Below are 24,742 nucleotides of genomic sequence, written 5' to 3' on the forward strand. Positions count from 1 at the left end.
CCCCTCACAAATGGAGCTTTCTTTTGGTGGTATTTGATCACCTCTGCGGTTTTTATTTTTTGCGCTATAAACAAAAAAAATAGCGACAATTTTGAAAAAAAAGCGCATTATTTTTTACTTTTTGGTATAATAAATATCCCCGAAAAATAATTTAAAAAAAAACTTTTTTTCCTCAGTTTAGGCCGATACGTATTCTTCCACATTTTTTGATAAAAAAAAAAAAAAAAGGAGCGTTTGATTGGTTTGCGCAAAAGTTATAGCGTTTACAAAATAGGGGATAGTTTTATAGCATTTTTATTAATAATTTCTTCTTTTACTAGTAATGGCGGTGATCAGCGATTTTTATTGTGACTGTGACATTATGGCGGACATGGACATTTTTGCCATTTTTGGGACCATTGTCATTTATACAGCAATCCGTGCTATAAAAATGCACAGATTACTGTGTAAATGACACTGGCAGTAAAGGGGTTAACATCTAGGGGGCGGGGAGGGGTTAAGTCAGTACTAGGGTGTGTTTTCTAACTGTAGGGGGGAATGGGCTAGCTGTGACACATCACTGATCTCTGCTCCTGATGACAGGGAGCAGAGATCAGTGACACTGTCACTAGGCAGAACGGGGAGATGCTGTTTACATCAGCATCTCTCTGTTCGTCCTCTCCGTGAGGCGATCGCGGGTATCCCCGCGGCGATCGAGTCCGCGCGACCCGACTCAAGGAGCTCCCGGCCGGCGCATGCACGCAATGGCACAGCGGGGAATTCAAATGGGACTTACCTGTACGCCCATTTGCCCAGCCATGCCATTCTGTCGAAGTACATTGGCGTGTGCCGGTCGGGAAGTGGTTAAAGAATTAAATACCCCAAAGGAAGCATAACCAGTCGGGCAGAGGAACTATTCAGAGTAGTAAATCTTCAGCCAGATTGATAACAGAAGAAGTAATAGTCTGCAGCAAGAACAAATACAGGGGGAATCATTCAGAGTGATTTGTCTTGTTAACTGGAATCCATAGTTTGCAGTAAGGACTGGACAGGGGAAACCCACTGAAAAGGCCAAGGCCGTGGATGATGACCTATTCTTCTGAAACATTCATGGGCATCTCATATGTCTCTAGATCTCTTCAAGTTAATCTCAAAAATAAAGACCAAGTAAAAAATCCTAACATGGACTCTTTCCATCTCATGGGTTGTGGTATGTATGGCAGTATGGGTGATTGGCGGTGATTACTACATCTAATTCAGCAGCTCCTAGGGGGGTAGTGCGCTACACACATTTCCATAAGTAATGTCTTCTTCCTGGTCAGACTGTAGGTCATGACACATCATCATCATCATCATCTATCCACCCACTCCCAGCTGTATGTTTTTTAAATGAAATGCAATCAGTGATCACCTTTCCCACTAAATACACATTCAAATTGCATAGTGTATGGTCATCTTCATACAAGTACATAGGAGGGAGGGAACAGAAACATTCAGAGTGGAGCTTGGTGCGTTTTTTACTGCGATTTTTGGTGCAGCGCATTTCTGAAATGCAAGGAAACGCACAGATGTGAATGGAGCCTCATTGTTCTTGTGTTATCACACCAATTTCACTTTCAGGCCCCATTTACATCTCGCATAGTGGGAGCGCACATTTTTATCTCGTTTTTCCTGTGACACGCATAGGGCAGCCTATTTATTTAAATTGGCTGCACTACATGTGATTAATGGGACATTTTGGGGTTTTGTGTGGTGTGTTTTGCAGCATTTACCCCTTGTTTTTTCACATGGCAAAATGCGGGTTTGCTTCTGTGTTTGGTGTGCTATTAATGGCACTGAAAGCGCAACTAGTACCGTATTTTTTGCTCCATAAGATGCACTTTTTTACCCCCCAAAAATGGGGAGAAATGCCTGTGCATCTTATGGAGCGAATACTGAACAGCCCCCCTGCCCGTCGTCGCCATGTCACAATACATGGGAGGTTGGCGCTCTGCTCTTTTTATACTACATTCCTGTAAGTTTTCTACTTTATTTATAATAAATTGGTTTATCGGATTCACGCTATGGCTACCTTTCCTTTGTCCTTATGTCCTTGATTCGGGTTGCTGTACCATCCATTTATATACCTGAAGCCACGCTGCACAGAGGGATGCTCTACTGCTAGTTGGACACCCGGATACAAGTCTACTACGTGCCTGGCTTGTTTACCATCTGCTATGCTGCTTAGAGGGATGCTTCACTGCTAGCCGCATACCCGGATTTGGGTCCACATACATGTCTGTTGTGCTTGCAATCTGGTAAGCGCAAATTCTAGGTGGTGGAGGATCACTGTGAGGGGTGTTTTATTTCCTACCTTTTCACACTGGCTTTCAAGGAGAGCTATCTGGGGATTCTTCCCATCTCCATAGAAGATTCTCTGGATTTCTGAGTTCATAGACTTTGCTATCATTTTTGTACACTCATGATTTTATTTATTTTGACTTTTTTTGACGTTTTTCACATATTTTTAATTTATTTTGCATTAATTGATTTCTATGCACTTTTTTAAAAATTTATGGTATAGCGCAGTTTTTTCCTTGATTTTTTTCACGATACAGGGCGGCTGTCTCCCGCGAGCGCCGGGCGATCTCCTGTCACTTAAAGAAGACAGAAAACAGAGCAGCCCCAGCGACCGAATGGAGTACTGCCGATCGGGCTGCTCTGTGTTCTAAGTGACAGGTGGACAGGCGACTGTGAGGATGTCCTCGCCAGTCACAGAACAGGCTGCATATAATGGACAGACACGGAAGGCTGCACGTCAGGCTGCATTTAACGGGCACAAGTCAGGCTGCATTTCATGGGCACTGGTAAATATTTTGGTACACCATTTTGTTTCAGAATATTTTTCTTTTCTTGTTTTCCTCCTCTAAAACCTAGGTGCATCTTATGGTCAGGTGCATCTTGTGGATCGAAAAATACGGTAATTTTAGGCGTATAAACATGGCCATACACTACGCAATCTGATTGTAGATTGTGTATTTAGTGAGAAGGGTGATCACTGATTGATTGCATTTCATTAAAAAAAAAAAAAAAAAAAAAAAAAACCACGACGTGCACCTGGGAATGGGAGGGTGGATGATGCAGGGTGTGTGCTAATCAGGTCAGCTGGTCAACTCCTTCCTGTGTCATGACCTACAGTCTGATCAGGAAAAAAAGACATTACTAATGGAAACGTGGATTTAGACAAGAAAAGTAAGTGACTCTAGATTTAATGGAAAGCTTTGATTTTTTTTTTTTTTTGGTGCAAAAATAGGTATGTGAAATTTAGTAAAAGAAGAAAGAAGAAAGAAGAGTACAAGAGGTGAACTTACCCTTTAAAGAAATGCAACCTTTGTCAGACTCATTTAGCAATTCTGGGAGTGTCAGATACCTCTTCCCTCTCATCCTCCAACCCCTGCAGTGATGCAGAGAATAGAACCAGAGCATATGGTGGTGGATGTAGTTACCTGACAGTCCCAGAAATGTTGGAACACTAAAGAGTCCAATGGAGTCTGCAGTGCTTCAGTAAAGCAAAGTAGTAGACACAGGCCAACAGAGAGGAGAGTATAAAACCTCTATTGCAGGGAACTGCCATTTTAGGCAACCGATGGGGTGACTTCAAAATGAGAAGCTGTGGAAAGGATGGTCAACTGCACACTCATTGTTCATATGCATGAAAACATTTTTTGGATGACTAAATAAAACTCCCCGCTTCCACAGTAGGTGCCATTTCTATACTAATCTCAGAAGAGCCAGAATTACCTTTCCCAGGTTTCTCCTTGACTCGCGGGCTGGCCGGGCATTGCATTTCAATGTGTAGTTCGTCAGGTAAAACCATCTTCGTGTTCCCTAGAAAAAAAAAAAACAAAAAAAAACGCATTTTGTTTTTTGAAATTTTGGGTATCCTCTTATAGCAGCAAGAGTGAACAATATTTGTACAATGTACTGTATAAAATGACAATCTGATCTCAGACAACACATTAAAGCAAGACTTCATACAAAAAATAAATAAATACAAAAAAATAGAGAGAAGACTTTAAACCCAGCTTTTTACATTTTTGCTGCCTCTTCCTCCCGTCTCGCCAAGGTGAGAAGGACATGTGCCCAGAAGGAGGGAAAGCTGAACGACAAATAAAAGCACATTCATGCTGGTCTTGCTTGGGGTGTGAAAATATTTATTGCGATCAAAAACCATAGAAAAAAAAAAAAAAAAAAGGGACGGCAGAAAGAAGACCAGGTGTGCCCATTTTTTATTCCCCCCATTTTGTCTGAATATAGATCTATGTTTGTCCCAAGTAGATTTTAAGTAATTTAAGTTTATTCCAAGCATCAACTACCCTTTCAGTAAAATAATACTAATACTTTCTAAGATTAGTTTTGAACTAGCCTCCAGTTATTTTGAGGTCATGTACCCGTGTTCTTGATTTTAGTTTCATATTTCAAAGACAGCCCCCCTGAACCTTATTCACCCCCTTGATGTATTAAAGATTTTAATCAAGTCTCCCCTTTCCCTTTACTATACAGACTATACATATTAAGTTCCTGAATTCGCTCTTGATAGGTTTGATCCCCCAAACCTTTTGTTACCAGTCTGGACTCATGCACTCTTCAGGACCGGCCCTAGCATAGGTCAAGCTGGGTCCATTAGACCCAGGCGGCACTTTGAGAGGGGCAGAAATTTACGTCCAAGATTTTCTTCTTTCCCCAGAAGTTTTGTGTGTCACCCAGGGGCGGGGGGCAGGATCACAACTGCACTCGGGCCGCTCCGCTGTAAAAAGGCCACTCTGATGCCCTTAACACGCATACTCAGGTGACAGGTGCGAGGGTGCTCACACACAGTCTTAACCAGATGCCGACCGCCCCATGCACATTTACTATGGCAGGGCGACCGCTCTGGGCAGAATCATGTGCTCGTATCCGATTCTGTGCTCCCGGGTCTGTGGCGCACATGCACTCCACCGGCGACTTGCTGTAATTGGACACAGCATGAGCCAATCAGCGGGTCCGGCTGATGCAATGTCACTCCCCACCACAGTAACCAAGCACTCCCTAGGAGCACAGTGAACCTTAACCCTTTGATCCAGGGGTCACATCCTGGGGGAAAAAAAAAAAAAAAAAAAAAAAAAGTGTGGGAACTCACCCATGATTTTCCCCCCACCTCCAAAAAAATAAATAAAAAAAATCGATATAATCACACACACACACAAAACGGTAGGTGAAGAGATCGCGATGTTGGCGGTTAAGCCAGGATCTACAGTGCAGAGAAATTCTACATATTTTGCAAGCACTGGCAGTGATAACACAATACCAGTGGCTTAGCTTGTTATACCTGGGCCCTAGAGCAAAATATCAGTCAGGGGCCTCAGGTTTAATCCCAGACTCTGGGTCCCCTCCACCTTGACCCCTAAACACGCCTAGTACGTCCGCTGTACCCCTTGTAAGTTTTGATTATCTTCACGTGATACACTCATGGAACAACATCTGTGACAACAAAAATGGGTATTGCTCCGATATTTGTTAAACTGTTACCTACTGGCCCACATGCATGGAAGAAAAGAATATTTTATTTTCGTCTTGCATACACCCCGATTTTATATGTAAACCCTTAATAAAATTACTTGAAAAACAGAAAATCTGCATCAACCTCCACAACACTCAACATTGTTCTCGTCAAGGAAGCACTTTAGTAAAAATACTAACATACAAAGCCATTCACAACTCCACCTCGGGCTACATCGCCAGTCTTGTTTCCAAATATCACCCAACCTGTCCTCTCAAGCTCCCCCTGGTCTCCTCCTCCCATCCTCTGGAACTCTCTGCCTCAATCTGTCAGGCCATCTCCTAGTCCGGATGCCTTTAGGCGATCCCAGAAAACTCATCTCTTAAGGGAAGCCTATCACACCTCAAACTAATCTCATCACCATCATCAGCTCATCCTTCAGTTACAAACTTTTGTTCCACCCCATTCGATTGTAAGCTCTTACGAGCAGGACACGCTTAAATTTTAATGTAACTATAAGGTCTCCCTTTTATATTGTAAAGTTCTGCAAAACCTGTTGGTGCTAAAATAAACCCCCCCCCCCCCCCACACACACACACACACACACAGTGATTAAGTTCACTACCAAATAGGTTTATAAAGCTCAAGGTGAGCGAACTCATCACAGGCTCCACTGCAAAATCTCTGGGTGCCCGTCTACCTCACTGCACTACAGCAATCAGTCTGAAAAGGAAATTAATCACCACACTCTGGGTGCAGGAAAAGGAAGAAAGGAGGGCATTTGCATAGGACTGGCTACACAAATGTTAAAGCACTGCAGTAAAGGTGTTCATTCTTCCAATGCTGGAGAGCCAGTCAGTTCGCATCTCCCATTTGTGGTGGTCCTCTCCCCAGATCAGACCGTTCTGGAATTCCATCTTCCAATTAAGCCACCTAACCACAGGTAAACTATTGCCGGAGGTAGCTCTTCCATCCATGATTCCCTGTTCTCATTACCTTGCTCACTTTTTTGCGCTCGAATCCAATCTCCCGTAGATATTTTTCGTTAGCAGTGTCCTCACTACCACAGAATTGGAGCCTGGTCTGAAATAAGACCAGGTCTTCCCCAGCCTAGTCAACCCCTTATACATTTCTGTTGCTGCTTAGGAGGTAACCTGGGCCTGCTACCTTTCGGATTCCCATCCACACGCTAATCTTACCTCCTCGGGACCAAGCCAGTGTTACAATGTTGTGTTTACCAGTGTAGGTTACTTATTTTGAGGAAGAAGGAAGTAAGAAAAAGGAAGAAGGAGGAATTTAACAAAGGAGAATTTAACAATTCTGGCATCCAACTTTCAGTTGGCCATATGGCAACTCAGTATAACGTTTTTGGGAAGGGGGATAGATAGGATAGATAGGATAGATAGGATAGATAGAATTTTACAGACACAGGTATAAAATGCTTCTTTATTGCACAATACTTTAAAAAATAGTACATGATAGCGTCAACTCAGACCACAAGGTGCACAACCACTTTTAGGGTTGCTAAACTCGAAAATGATGTCCAAGTTATAGATTATGGAACAGTAGAATACCTCTTTTAGCTGTTTATGTTCCAGTAAGCACACAAAGCACAAGATCCTCTTTTGAACAAATACCAAGCCCAAGTGTAAAATGATGACAACTACTTCCATCCTGCTCTTTGTAGAGTCCATTAATGGGATGTGGGACTTGCTCAAAAGAATTCCCTAAAGACATTTCACAAAAGCACATTTCCGAAAAAGTGGTTCGCAAATTGTAAATAAAACAAGCTAAAAACTTTTATGAGCATTCTTGGATGGAAACATTTCCTGAAACCAATTCCGATTGATGTAGCTAATAGGGATGAGCCAAAACACCCCCCCTGGTTTGGTTCACACCAGAACAGGCAAAAAATTTGTACGAACGAGTGAACACCGTTAAAGTCTATGGAATATGAAAAATCAAAAGTGCTAATTTTAAAGGCTTACGTGCCCTAGGGGACATGTTTGAATGAAAAAAAAAATAAAAAAAGTTTAGGAGCAATGATTTTAATAATGCTTAAAGTGAAACAAAAAATGAAATATCTCTTTAAAATATCATGCCTGGGGGCTGTCCTTAGTATGCCTGTAAAATAGTGCATCTTTCCCCGTGTTTAGAACACAGCAAAATGACTATTTTTTTTTTTTTTTTTTAAGAAGGTGTCATTTAAAAAACTGCTCATGGCTGTAATGAATTGTCGGATCCCAGCAATATAGATAAAAGTCAAAAAAAAAAAAAAAAAAAGCCTTATCCCCACAACCCTTGCCCAGTGATTGTGGGGGTCTGTTGGGCAAGGGGCTTGTCTGAATCTGGAAACCCCCTTAACAAGGAAACCCCAAGATCCCGGCCCCCCCATGTGAATGGGTACATTGTACCCCTACTCATTCACCAAAAGTGTCAAAAATAGTAAAAATGACGAGACAGTTTGGGACAAATCCTTTATTAAAAAAATAACGTCCCGCAATATAAAGCCATCATCCATCACACTGCCCGACGAACCGAAAAGCAAAAAAAAAAAAAAAAAAACCCACAGCAACCACTCCACCTACTTGGGAAGCTCCCGCCGACTGAAGCCTCTTCGCGATGAAAGCTGTTATATAGCTCAGGGCGGGGCCACCTGGTGACATAAACGGGTGACCCCACCCCCTCTGAGGTCAGAGGAAGGCAGGGTCATCCGTTTAAGTCAGTGTGGCCCCGCCCTCAGCTATATAACAGCTGTCATTGCGAAGAGGCTTCAGTCGGTGGGAGCCTTTTTTTTTTTTTTAAATAAAAAGGACTTGTCCCAAATTGTCTACTGTAATTTTTACCATTTTGACACTTTTTGGTGAATGTGCAATGTACCTGATACCCATTCACATGGGGGGGGCTGGGATCTGAGGGCCCCCCTTGTTAAAGGGGCCTTGCAGATTCCAATAAGCAGACCCCCACAATCACTGGGCAAGGGTTGTGGGGATGAGACCCTTCTCCCCAGCAACATGGGGACAAGGTGCTTTGGGGGGGACCCCAAAGCATCCTCCCCACGTTGAGGGCATGTGGCCTGGTACGGTTCAGGAGGGGGAGGGAGTCTCTCCCACCCCCCCCCCTCCTTTTCCTGCAGCCTGCCAGGTTGCGTGCTTGGATAAGGGCCTGGTATGGATTTTGGGAGGACCCCCAGTTTTTTTGGTGCGGGGTTCCCCTTAATATTCAATATTCATACCAGACCCAAAAGGGCATGGTAATAGGCTGGGGGAACCCATGCCGTTTTTTTTTTTTAAATGATTTTTATCTATATTGGAAGGACCCGACAATTCATTACAGCCACAAACAGTTTTAGATGACTCTTCTCCTCCCCCCCCCCTTTTAGAAATGTAATTTTGCTGTGTTATTGTTCTAAACATGGGAAAAATGCGCCACTTTACAGGCATACTAAGGATAGCCCCCAGGCACGATATTTAAAAGGAAACTTCATTTTTATGGTGTCACTTTAAGTACTATTAAAATCACTGCTCCTGAAAAAAACTGTAGTTTTTAAAAAATTTTGCATTGATACATGTCCACTGGGGCAGGACCCGGGTCCCCAAACTCCCCATACACCCTTTATGACAATAACGTGCATATAAGGCTTTAAACTGAGCACTTTTGGTTTTTCACGTTAGTGTCCCATAGACTTTAATGGTGTTCTGCGGCTTTTCGAATTTGCCGAGAGCACCGCATAATGCACGTTGTTTGGCAAACACCCGATGTTTGAACATTGGGATCATCCCTAGTAGCCATTAGCACTTTGCAGATCACCGGTGGCTGAACAATGGACCAAAACATTTCAAATGACTAAAAAAGACACCCGAACATATAGTGGTAAATCCAGGTCAAACAATAATATTTTACATTCAAACACAGAGAACACCATCTACTAGCCAAATCGGGTATTATTTCATTTCCTGAAAGTAAATGATCTGTGGATAGCTGTATGTCATTGAATAACCCTGAATCTGAGAACTGTAAGCCAAAGTCCAAACACTGCCCTCTCCATCAACCTGAGCCCACTGCACCCCCGGCTATACACCCTGGAACATTGGAAGGCGGTTGTACAAAACAAAGTCATGTAATAATGGGTTGTCATACCGGTGAATACCTAAAGGTCTGTTAAAAAGCATTCCATCACTAGGTGGATTGTCAATTTCAGCATGGGGAAAGTGCTTCTGGTATACGATTGTCATTCAACAGACTAATTTTAGACTTCAATGTTGCTGAAAGCTTTTTCAAATATGAAGTGCATTTACTTACAATTATGAAGTGCATTTTTAGAGTACTCCTCCAGTTTTCTTCAAATCCCCTCCCCCCACAAAAAAAAAAAAAAAAATTCTACACAATCCCCTCTGGGCCATCAATATTCTTTGCAGGCATTTTAACAAACTTTGCTGCCGATTCTAACTTTTTTTTAGCTCTGAAGGTATAGATATTTTACCATGTCATTTGCAGACTGATTCTGAATGAAGTCTGGTTCATTATAGTCACCTGGTACACTCCAAAGTATTCTGAGAAAACCTACAGGATCTGCATCCTTTCAGAAGTATTTAACCTTTAGGGATTATTCCACCATTATTAAAATTCCTATTGGAAGCAGTGTTGCCAACCGTCAGTAATTTTACTGGCAGCCAGTAAAAAATGGGCACTTTTCTCCTGCCAGTAAAATGCCAGTAAGAGGAAAAGGTTGCCAGTAAAAAATATAAAGCTGTGACCCTTGGCTCGGAACTGGGAATGCCCAGCTCGGGTCCGGAGCCAGCCAGGACCATCCAAGTGCCTGCTACAGTGTAATTGGGTGGTACCGGCGGGAAGGGAAGGTCTGGCGGAGACAGTGCCTGAGCATGTCGTGTGATGTCATGGTGCAAGGGAGCCGGGTGGAGCAGCCAGAGCCTCATGTGCAGGTCTGTGGGACTGGAGCAAGGCAAGCCAGGAGCGGAACTGTCAGTGCTGTTTGGACTGGAGGGGACTGAGGCTGGATTCACACCTATGCAGTTTTAGTGCTTTTTGCGTTTTGCAGATTTGCACTAGAGTCCATTTAACATGGTTTCCTATGGAACGCGATCTGTAGTCCAAATCTGCAAAATGCAAAAAGCACAAAAAAATGCATAGGTGCGAATGCAGCCTTAGAGGACCACCTGGCATGGAGAGAGACTGTCACTGTGACTCAGGATGGGACATGTCAGTGATCTGCGCTGCTGCACAGTCCTGTCCCTGAGCCACTTACCTACTATATTGAAATAAAATAAATATGTTTTTTGCTTTCATATCTACCTTGCTTATTGCATATTGTACTTATTTGTAGCCTAAATACTAAAATTTGCACTTTGTACAATTTGCACAACTGTAATATTTGTAACTTTTGGAAATGCCAGTAAAAACTAGGCTGGGCCAGTAAATTTTGGGTGTTGTGTCAGTAAATTTCAATCTGGCAGGTTGGCAACACTGATTGGAAGGTGTGCCTATAAGTTGACTTTAAAAAGTTTGGGGAGGGGGGAGTCACTTTTAATAAAAAACTTTAAAATAGCAATGCAACTTGCGTAGCAATTGTAAAATGCCAATTATTTTCCCAGTGTGGAGTTATGCTTTAAGTCACGGCCACGGGCGCGATTGAGAAGCGATTGTACTGCAGGTAACTTGGGTCAAAAGACTTGCCATCTCTTGCGTTTAAAATGGACACTTTGCCTTTTGCACTTTAAATGAAGTGCATCCCAAACGTTCAATACAACCACCACACATTTAAGCTGGCAATGATCAAATGGAATGTACTGGGGACAGCGAAGAAAAAAATAAAAATAAATAAAATATATGGATGGTGAGAAAAGGGAGGGATGGAGGATTCTAGTTCACTTAATCTGACCACCACAACTTCTTCCACCCATTTCCATTGGCATATAACATGCACCGGCCACTTTATTAGTTACACCTTGCTAGTTCCGAGTTGGACCTCCCTTTTGCCTTCAGAACTGCCTTAATTCCCCATGGCATAGATTCAAAAAGGTGTTGGAAAACTTTAGTTAGACTTACCGATAACGGTATTTCTATGAGTCTTTCAGGACAGCACCTGGAGAGAGCGCAGCTCCACCCACTTTCCCAGGAAACACTGCAGTCAGTTTTCTTTATAGACCGGACACTTCCACCATGGCCTCAGTTGTTCATAGAGAACCTCCAGCCATGCTGAAATTAGATAAGCAGAACATAGCAATAACACCACATTTTATAACACAATTAGGGCCGGTCATCGGCGCAGTCCTGAAAGACTCGTAGAAATACAGTTACCAGCAAGTCTAAGGTTTTCTCCCTTGTGTTTCAGGGCAGCACCTGGGAGAGGAGAGTACTTACTCTAGGGTGGGACCACCGCCTGTAGGACTTTTCTGCCGAACAATTGCTCTGATGCTGAAAGCAAGTCCAACCTGTAGTGGCGGGTAAAGGTGGAAGAGCTTGTCCACGTAGCCGCTTTACAGATCCAACCCGGAGAAGCCCCTGCTCGTTCCGTCCAAGATGTTGCTACTGCCCATGTTGAATGGGCCACTACCCCTGCGGGAGGATCTACCCCCTGAAGAAGATTTGTAGGCTTCGTTGATGGCCATTCGCAGCCATCTTCCTATGGTTTTTAGAAGCACTGTACACTTTACGCAGGCCTGAGAATATAAACAGTGTATTTGATTTTCTGAATTCTCTTGCGACTTCTAGATGCAGTATACATCTTCTCACATCCAGACTATGGAAGGTTCTCTTAGTGCTGGCTGGTGTAGGGCAAAAGGTTGGGAGAATTATTTCCTGTGCCCTATGAAATACAGTTGAAACATTTGGTAGAAAACCCAGGTCAGTTTTTAGCACTACCTGGTCCGGAAATATATAACAAAATGGTTCAATGATGGACAGGGCTTGCAGTTCGCTCACCCTCCTAGCTGATGTAACCGCCACTAAAAGTGCTAATTTGAGCGACCAAAATCTGATTGTCGCTTCCTCCGGAGGTTCAAAGGGTTTTTTCGTCAAACCCTGCAATACCACCGATGGGTCCCATTTCGGAAAAAAAAGCTTAAGGTACTGGCCTACCTCTGGCCAATGCCTTAAAAAAAACCTTATAATAAGCAGATCCTGAGATAGCCGTCTCTCCAGGAATACCGATAGAGCAGCCACTTGGACCTTTAAAAAGTACTAGTCGCCAACCCCTTCTCCAGTCCCTCATGGAATTCTAGAACAGAAATAACTTCCTGTGGTGAAAAACTTTAGTCGCACACCAGGAATTGAAACATTTCCATGTTTTAAAGTAAATTGCCCTGGTAACCTTTTTTTCAGCTATTTAATGGGGTCGAGACTAGTTTATCAGACAAGCCTTTTTTTTTTTTAGGATCTGCTTCTCAGTAACCAGGCTGTCAGTCTGAGATACTCGATATTGGGATGTTGAAGGGGCCCCTCCGAGTTAGGTCGCTCCGTAATGGAAGAACCCAGCGAGGTTCCACTGCCATCTTCTGAACAGTTGAAAACCATGCCTTCTTGGGCCAAAATGGAGCCACTAGAATCATGCTTGTAGCCCTCCCTTTGCAGCTTCTTTAGTACCAACAGGATCATCTGAAAGGGGGGGGGGGGGGGGGGGGAGTGTAGCACAAGCGGAAGGTCCACGGCTGTGCTAGCACATCCAGTCTGTCTGCTTGATCTCGCCCGTTCAGGGAGAATTAACCTCCACCTTTGCGTTCGCCTGGGATGCGAAGAGATCGATCTGGGGGGCTCCCCATCTTTCTATTCACCTCTGAATTCAGACTCCATTCTGATTCTAGTATCCTTTCTCTGCTCAGAAAATCTGCTACTAGATTCAGATCTCCCTTTAGGTGCACCATCGTCAGGGATGCCAAGTTGCTTTGTGCCCAGGACACCAACACTCCTCCTTCTCCTCCCTCCCTGTCTTGTTATATAGGCCACTTCTGTGGCATTGTCAGACAACATCTGAATGTGGTGACCTCGGACTTGATCCTTAAGGGCTATTCTTCTAGGACCATGGGCCTTCAATTCCCTCCAGTTGGAGGATCTCTTGGCTTCTTTGTTTGTCCATGTTCCCTGGGCCATCTGTACTTTCAGATGGGCGCCCCAACCCCAAGAACTCGCGTCTGTTGTCAACCTCCTTTCTACAGGAAAACACCAGTAGGCCCTTGTCCAAGTTTGACTGTCTTCTCCACCACTACAGCTTTCTCTGAACCAGAGGGAGCATCTTGATCAACATCTCCAGAGACTCCCCAAAGGACCAATTCCTCAGAATTGCCTGCTGGAGATCCCTTGCATGGAGACGTGCCCATTGCACTGCTGGTATTGATGCTGTGAGGAGTTCTAGTACTGACATGGCTGCCCTGATAGAAATTGGCAGATTTGTTTGGGTCTTTTTTACAGCATTATGGACCTTCGATTTTTTCCTCTGGGAGAAAAATTCTTTCCCGTATGGAATGGATGGTATACCCCAGAAACCTTATTGTTTGAGACGGGATCATGTTTGATTTTTCTTGGTTTATGATCCAGCCGAGACTTTCCAAGTGTCTTTCAGATCTTTCTCTAACAGATCCCCTGTTTTGGCAAATAGCAGGAGGTCGTCCAGGTATGGTATGATCAATATTCCCTTTAATCTGAGGGGAGCTAAGGCCTCTGCTATAATTTGTGAATATCCTCGGAGAGGAGGACAGCCCGAAAGGAAGGGCTCTGAACTGGAGATGCGAGATTGACCCTCCCATCTTAACCACTAACCATAGGCATTTCTGCGATGCTGGTGCTATAGGCACGTGAAGATACGCATCCCTCAAATCTATGGATGCCAAAAAAGCAGCCTGGGGTCAGAAAACTCTTCACTGAACAGATTGTGTCCATCCTGAACTTCTTGTACCTGATGGATCCGTTTAGTATCTTCAGGTTCAGAATTAATCTGAACTTCCCTGATGGTTTCCTTACTAGGAATACGTGCAAATAGCACCCTCGTCCTTCCTCTTTGGGGGGGGGGGGATACAGTTATGATCACTTTTTTGACATTGCTAGAGATTTTTCTAAGTCTCGGGGAGCCTGGGTTATGTAAAACCGAGTTGGTGGGGGCTGAGAGAACTCCAGTCTGTAACCCTCTGATATAAAGGAAGAACGAAGAAGGAAGAAGGAAGGAAGAAGGAAGAAGGAAGAAGGAAGAAGGAAGAAGGAAGGAAGAAGGAAGAAGGAAGGAAGAAGGAAGAAGGAAGAAGGAAGGAAGAAGGAAGAAGGAAGAAGGAAGGAAGAAGGAAGAAGGAAGAAGGAAGGAAGAAGGAAGAAGGAAGGAAGGAGGAAGAAGGAAGAAGGAAGAAGGAAGAAGGAAGGAAGAAGGAAGGAAGAAGGAAGGAAGAAGGAAGAAGGAAGGAAGAAGGAAGAAGGAAGAAGGAAGGAAGAAGGAAGAAGGAAGAAGGAAGAAGGAAGAAGGAAGGAAGAAGGAGGAAGGAGGAAAGAAGGAGGAAGGAGGAAAGAAGAAGGAAGGCGGAAAGAAGAAGGAAGAAGGAAGAAGGAAGGCGGAAGAAGGAAGGCGGAAAGAAGAAGGAAGGCGGAAGAAGGAAGGCGGAAGAAGGAAGAAGGAAGAAGGAAGGCGGAAGAAGGAAGAAGGAAGGCGGAAGAAGGAAGGCGGAAGAAGGAAGAAGGAAGAAGGAAGAAGGAAGAAGGAAGAAGGAAGGAAGGAAGAAGGAAGAAGGAAGAAGGAAGGAAGAAGGAAGGAAGAAGGAAGGAAGAAGGAAGAAGGAAGGAAGAAGGAAGAAGGAAGGAAGAAGGAAGGAAGAAGGAAGAAGGAAGAAGGAAGGAAGGAAGAAGGAAGAAGGAAGGAAGAAGGAAGAAGGAAGGAAGAAGGAGGAAGGAGGAAAGAAGAAGGAAGGCGGAAAGAAGAAGGAAGGCGGAAGAAGGAAGGCGGAAAGAAGAAGGAAGGCGGAAAGAAGAAGGAAGAAGGAAAGAAGAAGGAAGGCGGAAGAAGGAAGGCGGAAGAAGGAAGGCGGAAAGAAGAAGGAAGGCGGAAGAAGGAAGGCGGAAGAAGGAAGAAGGAAGGCGGAAGAAGGAAGGCGGAAGAAGGAAGAAGGAAGAAGGAAGGCGGAAGAAGGAAGAAGGAAGGCGGAAGAAGGAAGGAAGAAGGAAGGAAGGAAGAAGGAAGGAAGAAGGAAGAAGGAAGGAAGAAGGAAGAAGGAAGAAGAAGGAAGGAGGAAAGAAGAAGGAAGGCGGAAAGAAGAAGGAAGAAGGAAGAAGGAAGAAGGAAGAAGGAAGAAGAAGGAAGGAAGGAAGGAAGGAAGGAAGGAAGGAAGGAAGGAAGGAAGAAGGAAGAAGGAAGAAGAAGGAAGAAGGAAGAAGAAGGAAGAAGAAAGAACTGGTTGTTGTCGTCTCCCACTGTGGGAAAAAAAAAAAAAAAAAACCTTGGGGTGCGAGAAACAGTACCCCTGACTTACCCTTCCCTCTTTGGGACCTCCAGGTTTTTTGTAACCTGTCTCTTGTGTCCTGGGCTTAGCGAAAAGCACAAACATTTTTCTTGCCCTGTGGGAGCACCTTCACCGGGAAGGCCTTTTTCTTTTCTGCTGTTCTATCGAGTACAGCTTCGAGATCAGGACCAAAAACTAAATTCCCCTCAAAGGTTAGACCACATAGCTTCGCTTTTGAGGCCGTATCCCCTGACCACATTTTAACTCATAGTGCTCTACGAGCTGAGTTTGCCAGGGCCTGAGGATCTTGCCGACATTTTTATAGATTCAGCAGAGGGATCTGCCATGTACCCTACTGCTTTCTGTAGTACTGGCAGTGTATCTAACAGGTCCTTATGGGAAGTTGCTGCTTCAATATGGGCTTTCAACTGTTGAAGCCAGTGCTCTAGGTTTGTGGCCACCACAGTCGATGCCATAGCTGGTTTTAAATTGGCTAATCTTTTGAATCCCACGCTTTCTTCATTAGGGAGTCTGCCCTTTTATCCATGGCGTCTTTTAGGATGCCCATATCCTCAAGAGTGAGGTCTGTGTTCCGATACTTGAGAAAAAGCTGCATCAAGCTTTTTTTTTGAATTCCATACTTAAGTGCCATCCTCCTCGAAAGGAAATCTCCGCTTGAGAGATTTAGAAAAGAAAGGAGCCCTTTCTGGGTCCTTCCACTCTCTTTTTACTGTCTCAGATAGAAACGTATGTACTGGAAATACCCAATGTTTCTTTTCACCCATGCCTTGGAACATTTTTTCATGTAACGACAACTGGGCTTTGTCCTCCTTGATGTTCAAAGTTGTATGGATAGTCTTTAAAAGATCATCCACTTCATCTAAAAGAGTCTATATCATGAAGAAGAAACCTTTTTCTTCATCCTCTTCCTCAGAACCTGGGGAAACACTTCCCCATCTTCATCCTCTGAATCACTGCCCCCTCTGGATGCAGAAACAGATGGACGAGAACAGGGTATTGTGCTGCCTTTAGGCTGTGCAGCTGGGCGCTTATCCAGATAAGAACGGAACGTCTCAAAACGTGTCCGCCAGTTCTTTCTGGAAGGAACTTACTTCTGGTTGAGTAGCGGGTGTAGTTGAGGAAGTCTCCTCCTTAACTAGATCTGCTATACAGGTCCTGCATAACACTTTGGTCCAAGACTCCCTAAGTGCATTTTTGCAGGACGGGCATTTCTTTTTAGGAGGGGAGGAATGTTTGTTTTTTCTTTAACTTTCTGAAATAAACCAAAACCAGCCCTCTATTAAAAACGTATATCTAAAAAAAACAATTAGATAAACAGCTCTTAAAATCAAGAAAAAAAAAATATTATTATTATTATAATAATAATAATAATAATAATAATAATAATAATCTGCCAAATAGAGGGGCTAACCCTTTAGCCCCTGTGTTTGAAACCGCAGCTTTTCTGGTGAATCTCCCCACAGAGTCACCATGCTAAAGGACAAACACACTCTTAGTACAATGGTCCAAGGAGAGTGGTGCAGGCTCCCTTTCCTCCCCCCATGGGAATAAGGGAGGGGGGGGGAAAAAAAAAAAAAAAAAAAAACATAAAAAGACCCAAATGGATAACATACAGAGACCTCTGTCTCTGCTTACCTGGGTCTGGCTGGTGCGAGTGGCTCCCGCTACCGCTGCTTGTTCCTCTTCCATGCTGCCTGAGGTCCTAGTGGCGTTCAGCTGCTTTTTTAATTTGAATTTCCCGGTCCTTCCGCCACTGTGGGGACCAGAAATTACCAGCAAAGGCCGCCCCCTCACATTGCGTTCCAGCGGCCGGAACCGGGAAGCCGCGCGAACCGCCAGAAGTCCCACCTCCGTCCAGAAACGACACGATCGCCACCCAAGACCTGGAAAGCATGGAGGCTGAAGAAAGGAGGAGACGCCGCTCTCACTGCTGTGAAGCATGCCATCCCTCCTTTCAGCCCCCAACCAACAGTCTAAAAAGAGAGCGGGGACCTCCAGCAGCCTGAATCCTCGCCGGGTATGAAGAGGAGGAGACACCGGAGCACCCCCCTCCCGTAAGGGGGGGGGGGATGCTGGGCTGCCCTGCAAAACAAACATACTACTGACACAGGTATGCCCCATACTATTCCCACCTGGAGAGAGTAGCAAACCCTTGGTTCCCTGCAGCGCTTCCACCATGGCAGAGGAAACACTACAACTGAGGCCATGGTGGAGGTGTCCGGTCTATAAAGAAAACTGACTGCAGTGTTTCCTGGGAAAGTGGGTGGAGCTGCGCTCTCTCCAGGTGCTGTCCTGAAAGATGAAGGGAGAAACATGCCTCAGATTTTGGTCCATACTGGCATGATAGCATCACACAGTTGCTGCAGATTTGTCGGCTGCACATCCACGATGCAAGTGTCCCATTCCACCACATCCCAAAGGTGCTCTATTGGATTGAGATCTGGTGACTGTGGAGGACATTGGAGTACAGTGATCCCATTGTCATGTTAAAGAAATCAGTGGTGAGATGATTTGAGCTTTGTGACATGGTGCATTATCCTGCTGGAAGGAACCATCAGAAGATGGGTACACTGTAGTCCTAAAGGGATGGACATGGTCAGCAACAATACTCAGGTAGGGCGTGGCATTTAACCACTTCAGGATAACTGAACCACCGCCCGGCCATCATTTTGCTATAGGCCGGGCGGTGGTTCAGTTATCCTGACTGGGCGTCATATGACGTCCAGCAGGATAACGGGGGTGCGCATCGCGGCGATCGGTGGTGCGGCGTCAGTCTGACACACAGCTACACCGATTTTGGTAAAGAGCCTCCAACGGATGAGTGATGAGCCGTGTCCAATCACGATGTAAAACAGGAAGAGCCGTTGATTGGCTTTTCCTCACTCGCGTCTGATAGACGTAAGCCAATCGGCTCATCAGCGCAGCCCCCCCCCCGCGGATGCCCACACTGAGCCACCAGGGAAGCCCCCAGCATGTGAATGCCAAGTATGTACCCCATGGCCATCCACATATAAAAAAATATGCCCAATACATGCCAATCAGTGCCCACAAATGGGCACTGACTGGCAACATTATGGATCAGTACAGACAAGTGATGCACAGCAATGCCACCCATCAGTGCCCATCTATCAATGACCAGTGCTACCCATAAGTACCCAGTGCCACCTCATTGGTGCCCATCGGTACCACCTTATCAGTGCCCGTCAGTGCAGCCATATCAGTGCCCGTCATTGAAGAAGAAAACTTATTTACCAAAAAATGTAAACAGAAACAAAGAAAAACTTTTTTTCTAAATGTTGTCATTGTTGCGCAAAAAAAAAAAACAAAAAAAACAAAAACAAAACACTATTTGTGGGAACAAAATGATAAAATAATTTGTTTGGGTACAGTGTTGCATGACCACGCAATTGTTATATATATATATTTATTACACATACACATATATACACACTGCTTTAACCGCTTCAGCCCCGGAAGATTTTACGCCCTTCCTGACCAGAGCACTTTGAGATTTGGCACTGCGTTGCTTTAACTCACCATTGCGCGGTTGTGCGACGTTGCGCCCAACAAAATGTACGTCTTCTTTCTCCCTACAAATAGAGTTTTCTTTTGGTGGTACTTTATCACAAAAAAAGTGACAATTTGAAAAAAAAATAAATAAATAAATAATAATAAAAACCACCACATTTTTTACTTTCTGCTATAATAAATATCCCCCAAAAATATATAAAAAAACAATTTTTTTCCTCAATTTAAGCCGATATGTATTCTTCTACATTTTTTTTCCCCAAAAATATCGCAATAAGCATATATTGATTGCTTTGTGCAAAAGTTATAGCATCTACAAAATAGGGGATAGTTTTATGGCATTTTTATTATAATTTTTTTTTTCACTAGTAATGGCGTCAATCTGCCATTTTTATCGGGACTGTGACATTATGGCGGACACATCGGACAATTTTGACACATTTTTGGGACCATTGGCATTAATACAACGATCAATGCTAAAAAATGCATTGATTACTGTAAAAATGTCACTGGCAGTGAAGGGGTTAACACTAGGGGGCAATCAAGGGGTTAATGTGTTCCCTAGTTTGTGTTCTAACTGAAAGGGGGGGGATGGAACTGTGCAGGGGAGATGACAGATCGCTGTTCATACTCTGTATAAACAGACGATCTGTCTGTTCTCCCCCCAGAGAACCGGAAACTGCATTTACACACACACACACACACACACACACACAGATCCCGGTTCTCCGTGTGTCAGCGGCGATCGCGGGAGCCCATCGGTGAGCGTGACCGCCGGGCACTCGCATCGGCGTGCCCCTAGTGGCCACAGGGCAAAGCGACGTTACACAATGTAGTTTCGCCCAGCCGTGCCATTCTGCCGCAGTACAACTGCGACGGCTGGTCGTCAAATGGTTAAACTTCTCCACAACTTTGTCTATGACCTGTCTGGTGTGTTCCTTGGCCTTCATGATGCTGTTTGTGCACTAAGGTCCTCTAAGGGCTTCACAGAACAGCTGTACTTATACTGGAGAGTAAATTACACATAGATAAACTCGATTTACTAATTAGGCGATTTCTGAAGGCAATTGGTTCCACTAGATTTTAGTTAGGGGTATCAGTAAAGGGGGCTGAATACAAATGCACACCAGATATTCATTTGAAAAAAATAAATAAATTATACATGTAAATTATATATGACAAAATGTGAACAAATTTCAAAACGGGTATGAATACTTTTTCAAGGCACTGCAAGTACATTATGGCATCACAGACAATGACCTTCTTACTCAACAGTTTTCTCTGATCAGCCCAGAGGAATGTCACTCTGCAGCAGGAAGGTCATAATTACACAGCAATGTCAGCCAGTCAAAAGGAGAGTCTGCTTTTACAAGATACTTTACTGTTTACTTATCTGGTTTCTCAGGCATGTGGGACATGTACCCAGTGGGGAGGTCACAGTTTTTAAAGCCTCCTAGCATTAGCTGCACGTGAATGGGGGAGGGGGGATTCCCCACCTAAAACCAGGAATATAAAAAAAAAAAAAAAAAAAAATTTTATATATATATATATATATATTTTAACATTTGATACCCTTTAGTAGCCAACTAAAAATATTAAAAAGACGACTTTGGCACTTTAAGGTGTATCCAAAACCGAAAGCAGAAATATTGCAGCGGACCAAAACTTCTTAAAGTGTTCTTAGATTTAGATTCTAATGAGCAGGGCCCTCTGATCTCCCCTAATGTTGTAAATGCTGCGCAAACTGTTGGCCCTATATAAATCCTGAATAATAAAGGCCTAATGTACACGGGACGCTGAGGCAACCTCTTTTGAACGATTTTTTTGACAGCTTGAAACCGGCGTTTAAAAATGCCCGTTTATCCGCGTTTGCATGCCGCGTTTTATTTAAGATATATCATAAGACCCTTCCAAAGCACAAAAAAAAAAAAAAACACAACAAAAACCAAAAAAAAAAAAAAAAACATTTAAATTTCATGCAACCATGTTTGATCAAGTCGGGGGTCAAGCTCAATGGTGGGGTCATCTGGTTCAAATCTAGCATAGCCAAAGTAGAATTGGAATTTGACCTAACAGCAATGCTAGTGGTGTATTGTATTGGATCATGGGCTCATTAGGGGTATATTATTATTATCATCGATTTATATAGCACCAACAGTTTACGCAGCGCTTTACAATGTAGAGGGGGCACAGCACAATTACCGTACAGCTTAATACAGAAGGGACAGGAGGGCCCTGCTCGTAGAGCTTGCATTCTAAAAAGGATATAAAAAAAATGGTTTATGAAGCATTGCAAGCAAATTCCATTTTTTTTTTTCTTTTCTTATTACAAAAAAAAAAAAAAACAGAAAAAAAAAAAAAACACACACATTAAAAACGAACCTGTGTACATGTACACATAAGATAACATTGGATGAATTCAGGAGCTGCTGAAAAAAAGCCTCCAATTGCCTCTGAACATCAGTTTACCAGCAGCAGTGTACATGAGGCCCAACAATAACCACCACCTTAGGGCCAGTTCACACCATAGAAAAACGCAGTCTGGATGATTTCTGCATACGTGTTTTTGGTGCATTTTTAATGCAGTCTAGTGCATCCCCCCCCCCCTCTTTTCTTAAACCTTAAAAAAAGGACATGTATGTTTTTGATGCGTTTTACAGCGTTCCAGTACAGTCCAGTGTAGGAAAAATGCAGCATGTTTTTTTTCTGGAACGCACTGAAACTGCAAGCACTGATGTGAACTATTCCATTGAAATCCATATAACCCAACTTTCCAAATTAAAAAAAAAAAAAAAAAAAAAAAAAAAAAATGCACTGGACTGCATGTGGTGTGAACTGGCCCTTAAAGTGGATGTAAACCCAATTTCATCCTTTCTAAACTACTGCCATAGGGGTTATCTATAAGGATATACATGCCTCCTGCATGTATCTTTACCTGTCAAATGTCTCCCCTCTGTCTGTTATTAGACCCGAAAAACTGCAGATTCTGTGGGTGGGTCTGTTGTCTGGAGCTCGGTGGGTGGAGTCGTGATGTCAGTAGACTCCCCGCCCACCTCTACACTCCCCTTGTCAATATGCATTTTCTCCTGTGTATTTCTTACACTGAACTTCTGCTATGATCTCTAACATCCAGTGAAAAGACAGGAAAGTAATCACATGACTTCAGCATGACAAATCATGGTGAGATGTGAACAGCCAATCCTTGCAGAGCTGCTGAAGAAAGGAGTGGGGAAGGGAATTAAAAAAGAATGCATGTCTTAGGCTAGTGCATGAGATGTAAATCACCTGTCACTCACAGCAAGGGGGAGGATTTGACAAAGTTTCTCAGTTTGTCAAGTTTTATCTCACTGAACAATAAAAGAGGATTGCTCAGAGCAAATCCACAGTACGATATAAAAAAAAAAAAAATTAATTGTTTTCGGGTTTACATCCACTTTAAGGTTTTTCACCTTAAAGGAGGAACTGCAGTCTGGTCACATAATTTGTAATAAAAACCATCTTTGCCATTCTGAAGCTTCCCTCCAACCACTTTGGATATTATATTATATATACTGTGATCCTGTACTGACCAGACATGCTGTAGAAATCTCCCTCCACCAAGTCTGGCTGCAGCCATTTTAACTGTGGGCAGCTGAAGCTTGCTGCCTGTTCACTTCCTGGATTTACACAGACACACACCTCAAGCTCTGCAAGCAGGCAGCTTTCATTGGCCCTCTTATGACTCATCCCCCCCCCCCGGCAAACTCGCACAACAGGGGAGAGAGCGCACGGTGAATGCCTCATCAGTGCCCGTCATTGAAGAAGAAAACTTACTTATTTACAAAAAAAAAAAAAAAAAATTTAACAAAAGAAAACTTTTTTTTTTCAAAATTTTCGGTCTTTGTTGCGCAAAAAAAAACAAAAAAAAAAAAAACACAACTATTTGTGGGAACAAAATGATAAAATAATTTGTTTGGGTACAGTGTTGACCACGCAAATATATATATATATATATAATATATATATATATATTATATATCATATATATATATATATATATATATATATATATATATATAATATATACACACACACACACACACACACACACACACACACACACACTAAAAAAGGTCCGCTTTAATGCACACACTTGACATCTGACAGAGGGTTTAGCCTCAGTTCACACTAGCCGACTCCAAAGTTGCGATTTTCAGTGCGACTTGGATGCTGCATTAATGCCAGAGTGTAAAAGTCGTATCAAGTCATGCCGGAACCTTATAACAGCTTCAGTTCTTCTGGGAAGGCTGTCCACAAGGTTTAGGAGTGTGTCTATGGAATGTTTGACCATTCTTCCAGAAGCGCATTAGTAAAGTCTGACACTGATGTGGACGAGAAGGCCTGGCTTGCAGTCTCCGCTCTAATTAATCCCAAACGTGTTTGTAGCGGTGCCCCTGTGGGGGTCGCTGGGTGTAGTAGTGCCACCTGTCACCCCTGCTCAGCAGGTATTCACTTCCAGTCACACTTTACTAAACAATGAACAGTCCATCAGCTTGTTTTTTGTTGTTTATTGAGGGATTTAACTTGGATGGGGAAAAGGGAACATGGGATGCCGAAATAAATGAAGTCAGACAGATGAAAAAGATAGTTGGAATCTGTACTTGCAGCCTCAAGCTCCATACTCCTCCAGCACATCACTTATGAATCAACGCTGCTTTCTCTACTGTAATGCTCGATTCCTGGCACAGCTAGCACATGGTTAGGCCCCATTCTGAATAAGCCAACAGTTCAAGATTCGCCATTTGCTGGCAGTGGTCTGCAGTCCCCTTTGGTGTAGCAGCCAATACCCTGTTTCCCCGAAAATAAGACCTAGCGTGATTGTCGGTGATTGCTGCAATATAAGCCCTACCCCACAAATAAGCCCTAGTTAAAGTCCTTGTAGGTCTTATTTTCAGGGTAGGGCTTATTTTTGGGGAAAAAGGGTAGGGCTTATTTGGGGGGTAGGGCTTATATTGCAGCCATCACCAACAATCACGCTAGGTCTTATTTTCGGGGGAAACAGGGTAGCAATGAAAAGAGTACTTTCTGTGCTAGCTGTAACTTGGTGGACTACTGATCCCAGTCAGTTCTGTGCATGCTCTGCCAACCCTCCTGGCTGCTGCAGCAGTGTCTCCCTCTGTTTTTCCACCTGACAACTCCTCCCCCAGGTGTGTGTAGGTGCGTGCCCCCTGACATTACTAGTTGGGGATTGGTCAGGGCTCCCAGATAAACCTCATGCCACTCCAAT

The 24,742-nt window shown here is 43.6% G+C and overlaps 1 protein-coding gene across 3 annotated transcripts in view; it reads right to left on the minus strand.

Moving 5' to 3' along the window:
• Window positions 1-24,742, minus strand: part of LOC141114197 (myosin light chain kinase, smooth muscle-like) — a 141,440-nt gene that overhangs the window by 103,514 nt on the left and 13,184 nt on the right. For all 3 annotated transcript variants that reach the window (XM_073607738.1, XM_073607737.1, XM_073607736.1), the window contains exon 2: window positions 3,760-3,846. In XM_073607738.1, coding sequence (XP_073463839.1) covers window positions 3,760-3,846 — 87 coding nt within the window. The remainder of the gene's footprint in view (window positions 1-3,759; window positions 3,847-24,742) is intronic.

Source organism: Aquarana catesbeiana, linkage group LG12 (genome assembly GCF_042186555.1).
Source record: "Aquarana catesbeiana isolate 2022-GZ linkage group LG12, ASM4218655v1, whole genome shotgun sequence".
NCBI lineage: Eukaryota > Metazoa > Chordata > Amphibia > Anura > Ranidae > Aquarana > Aquarana catesbeiana.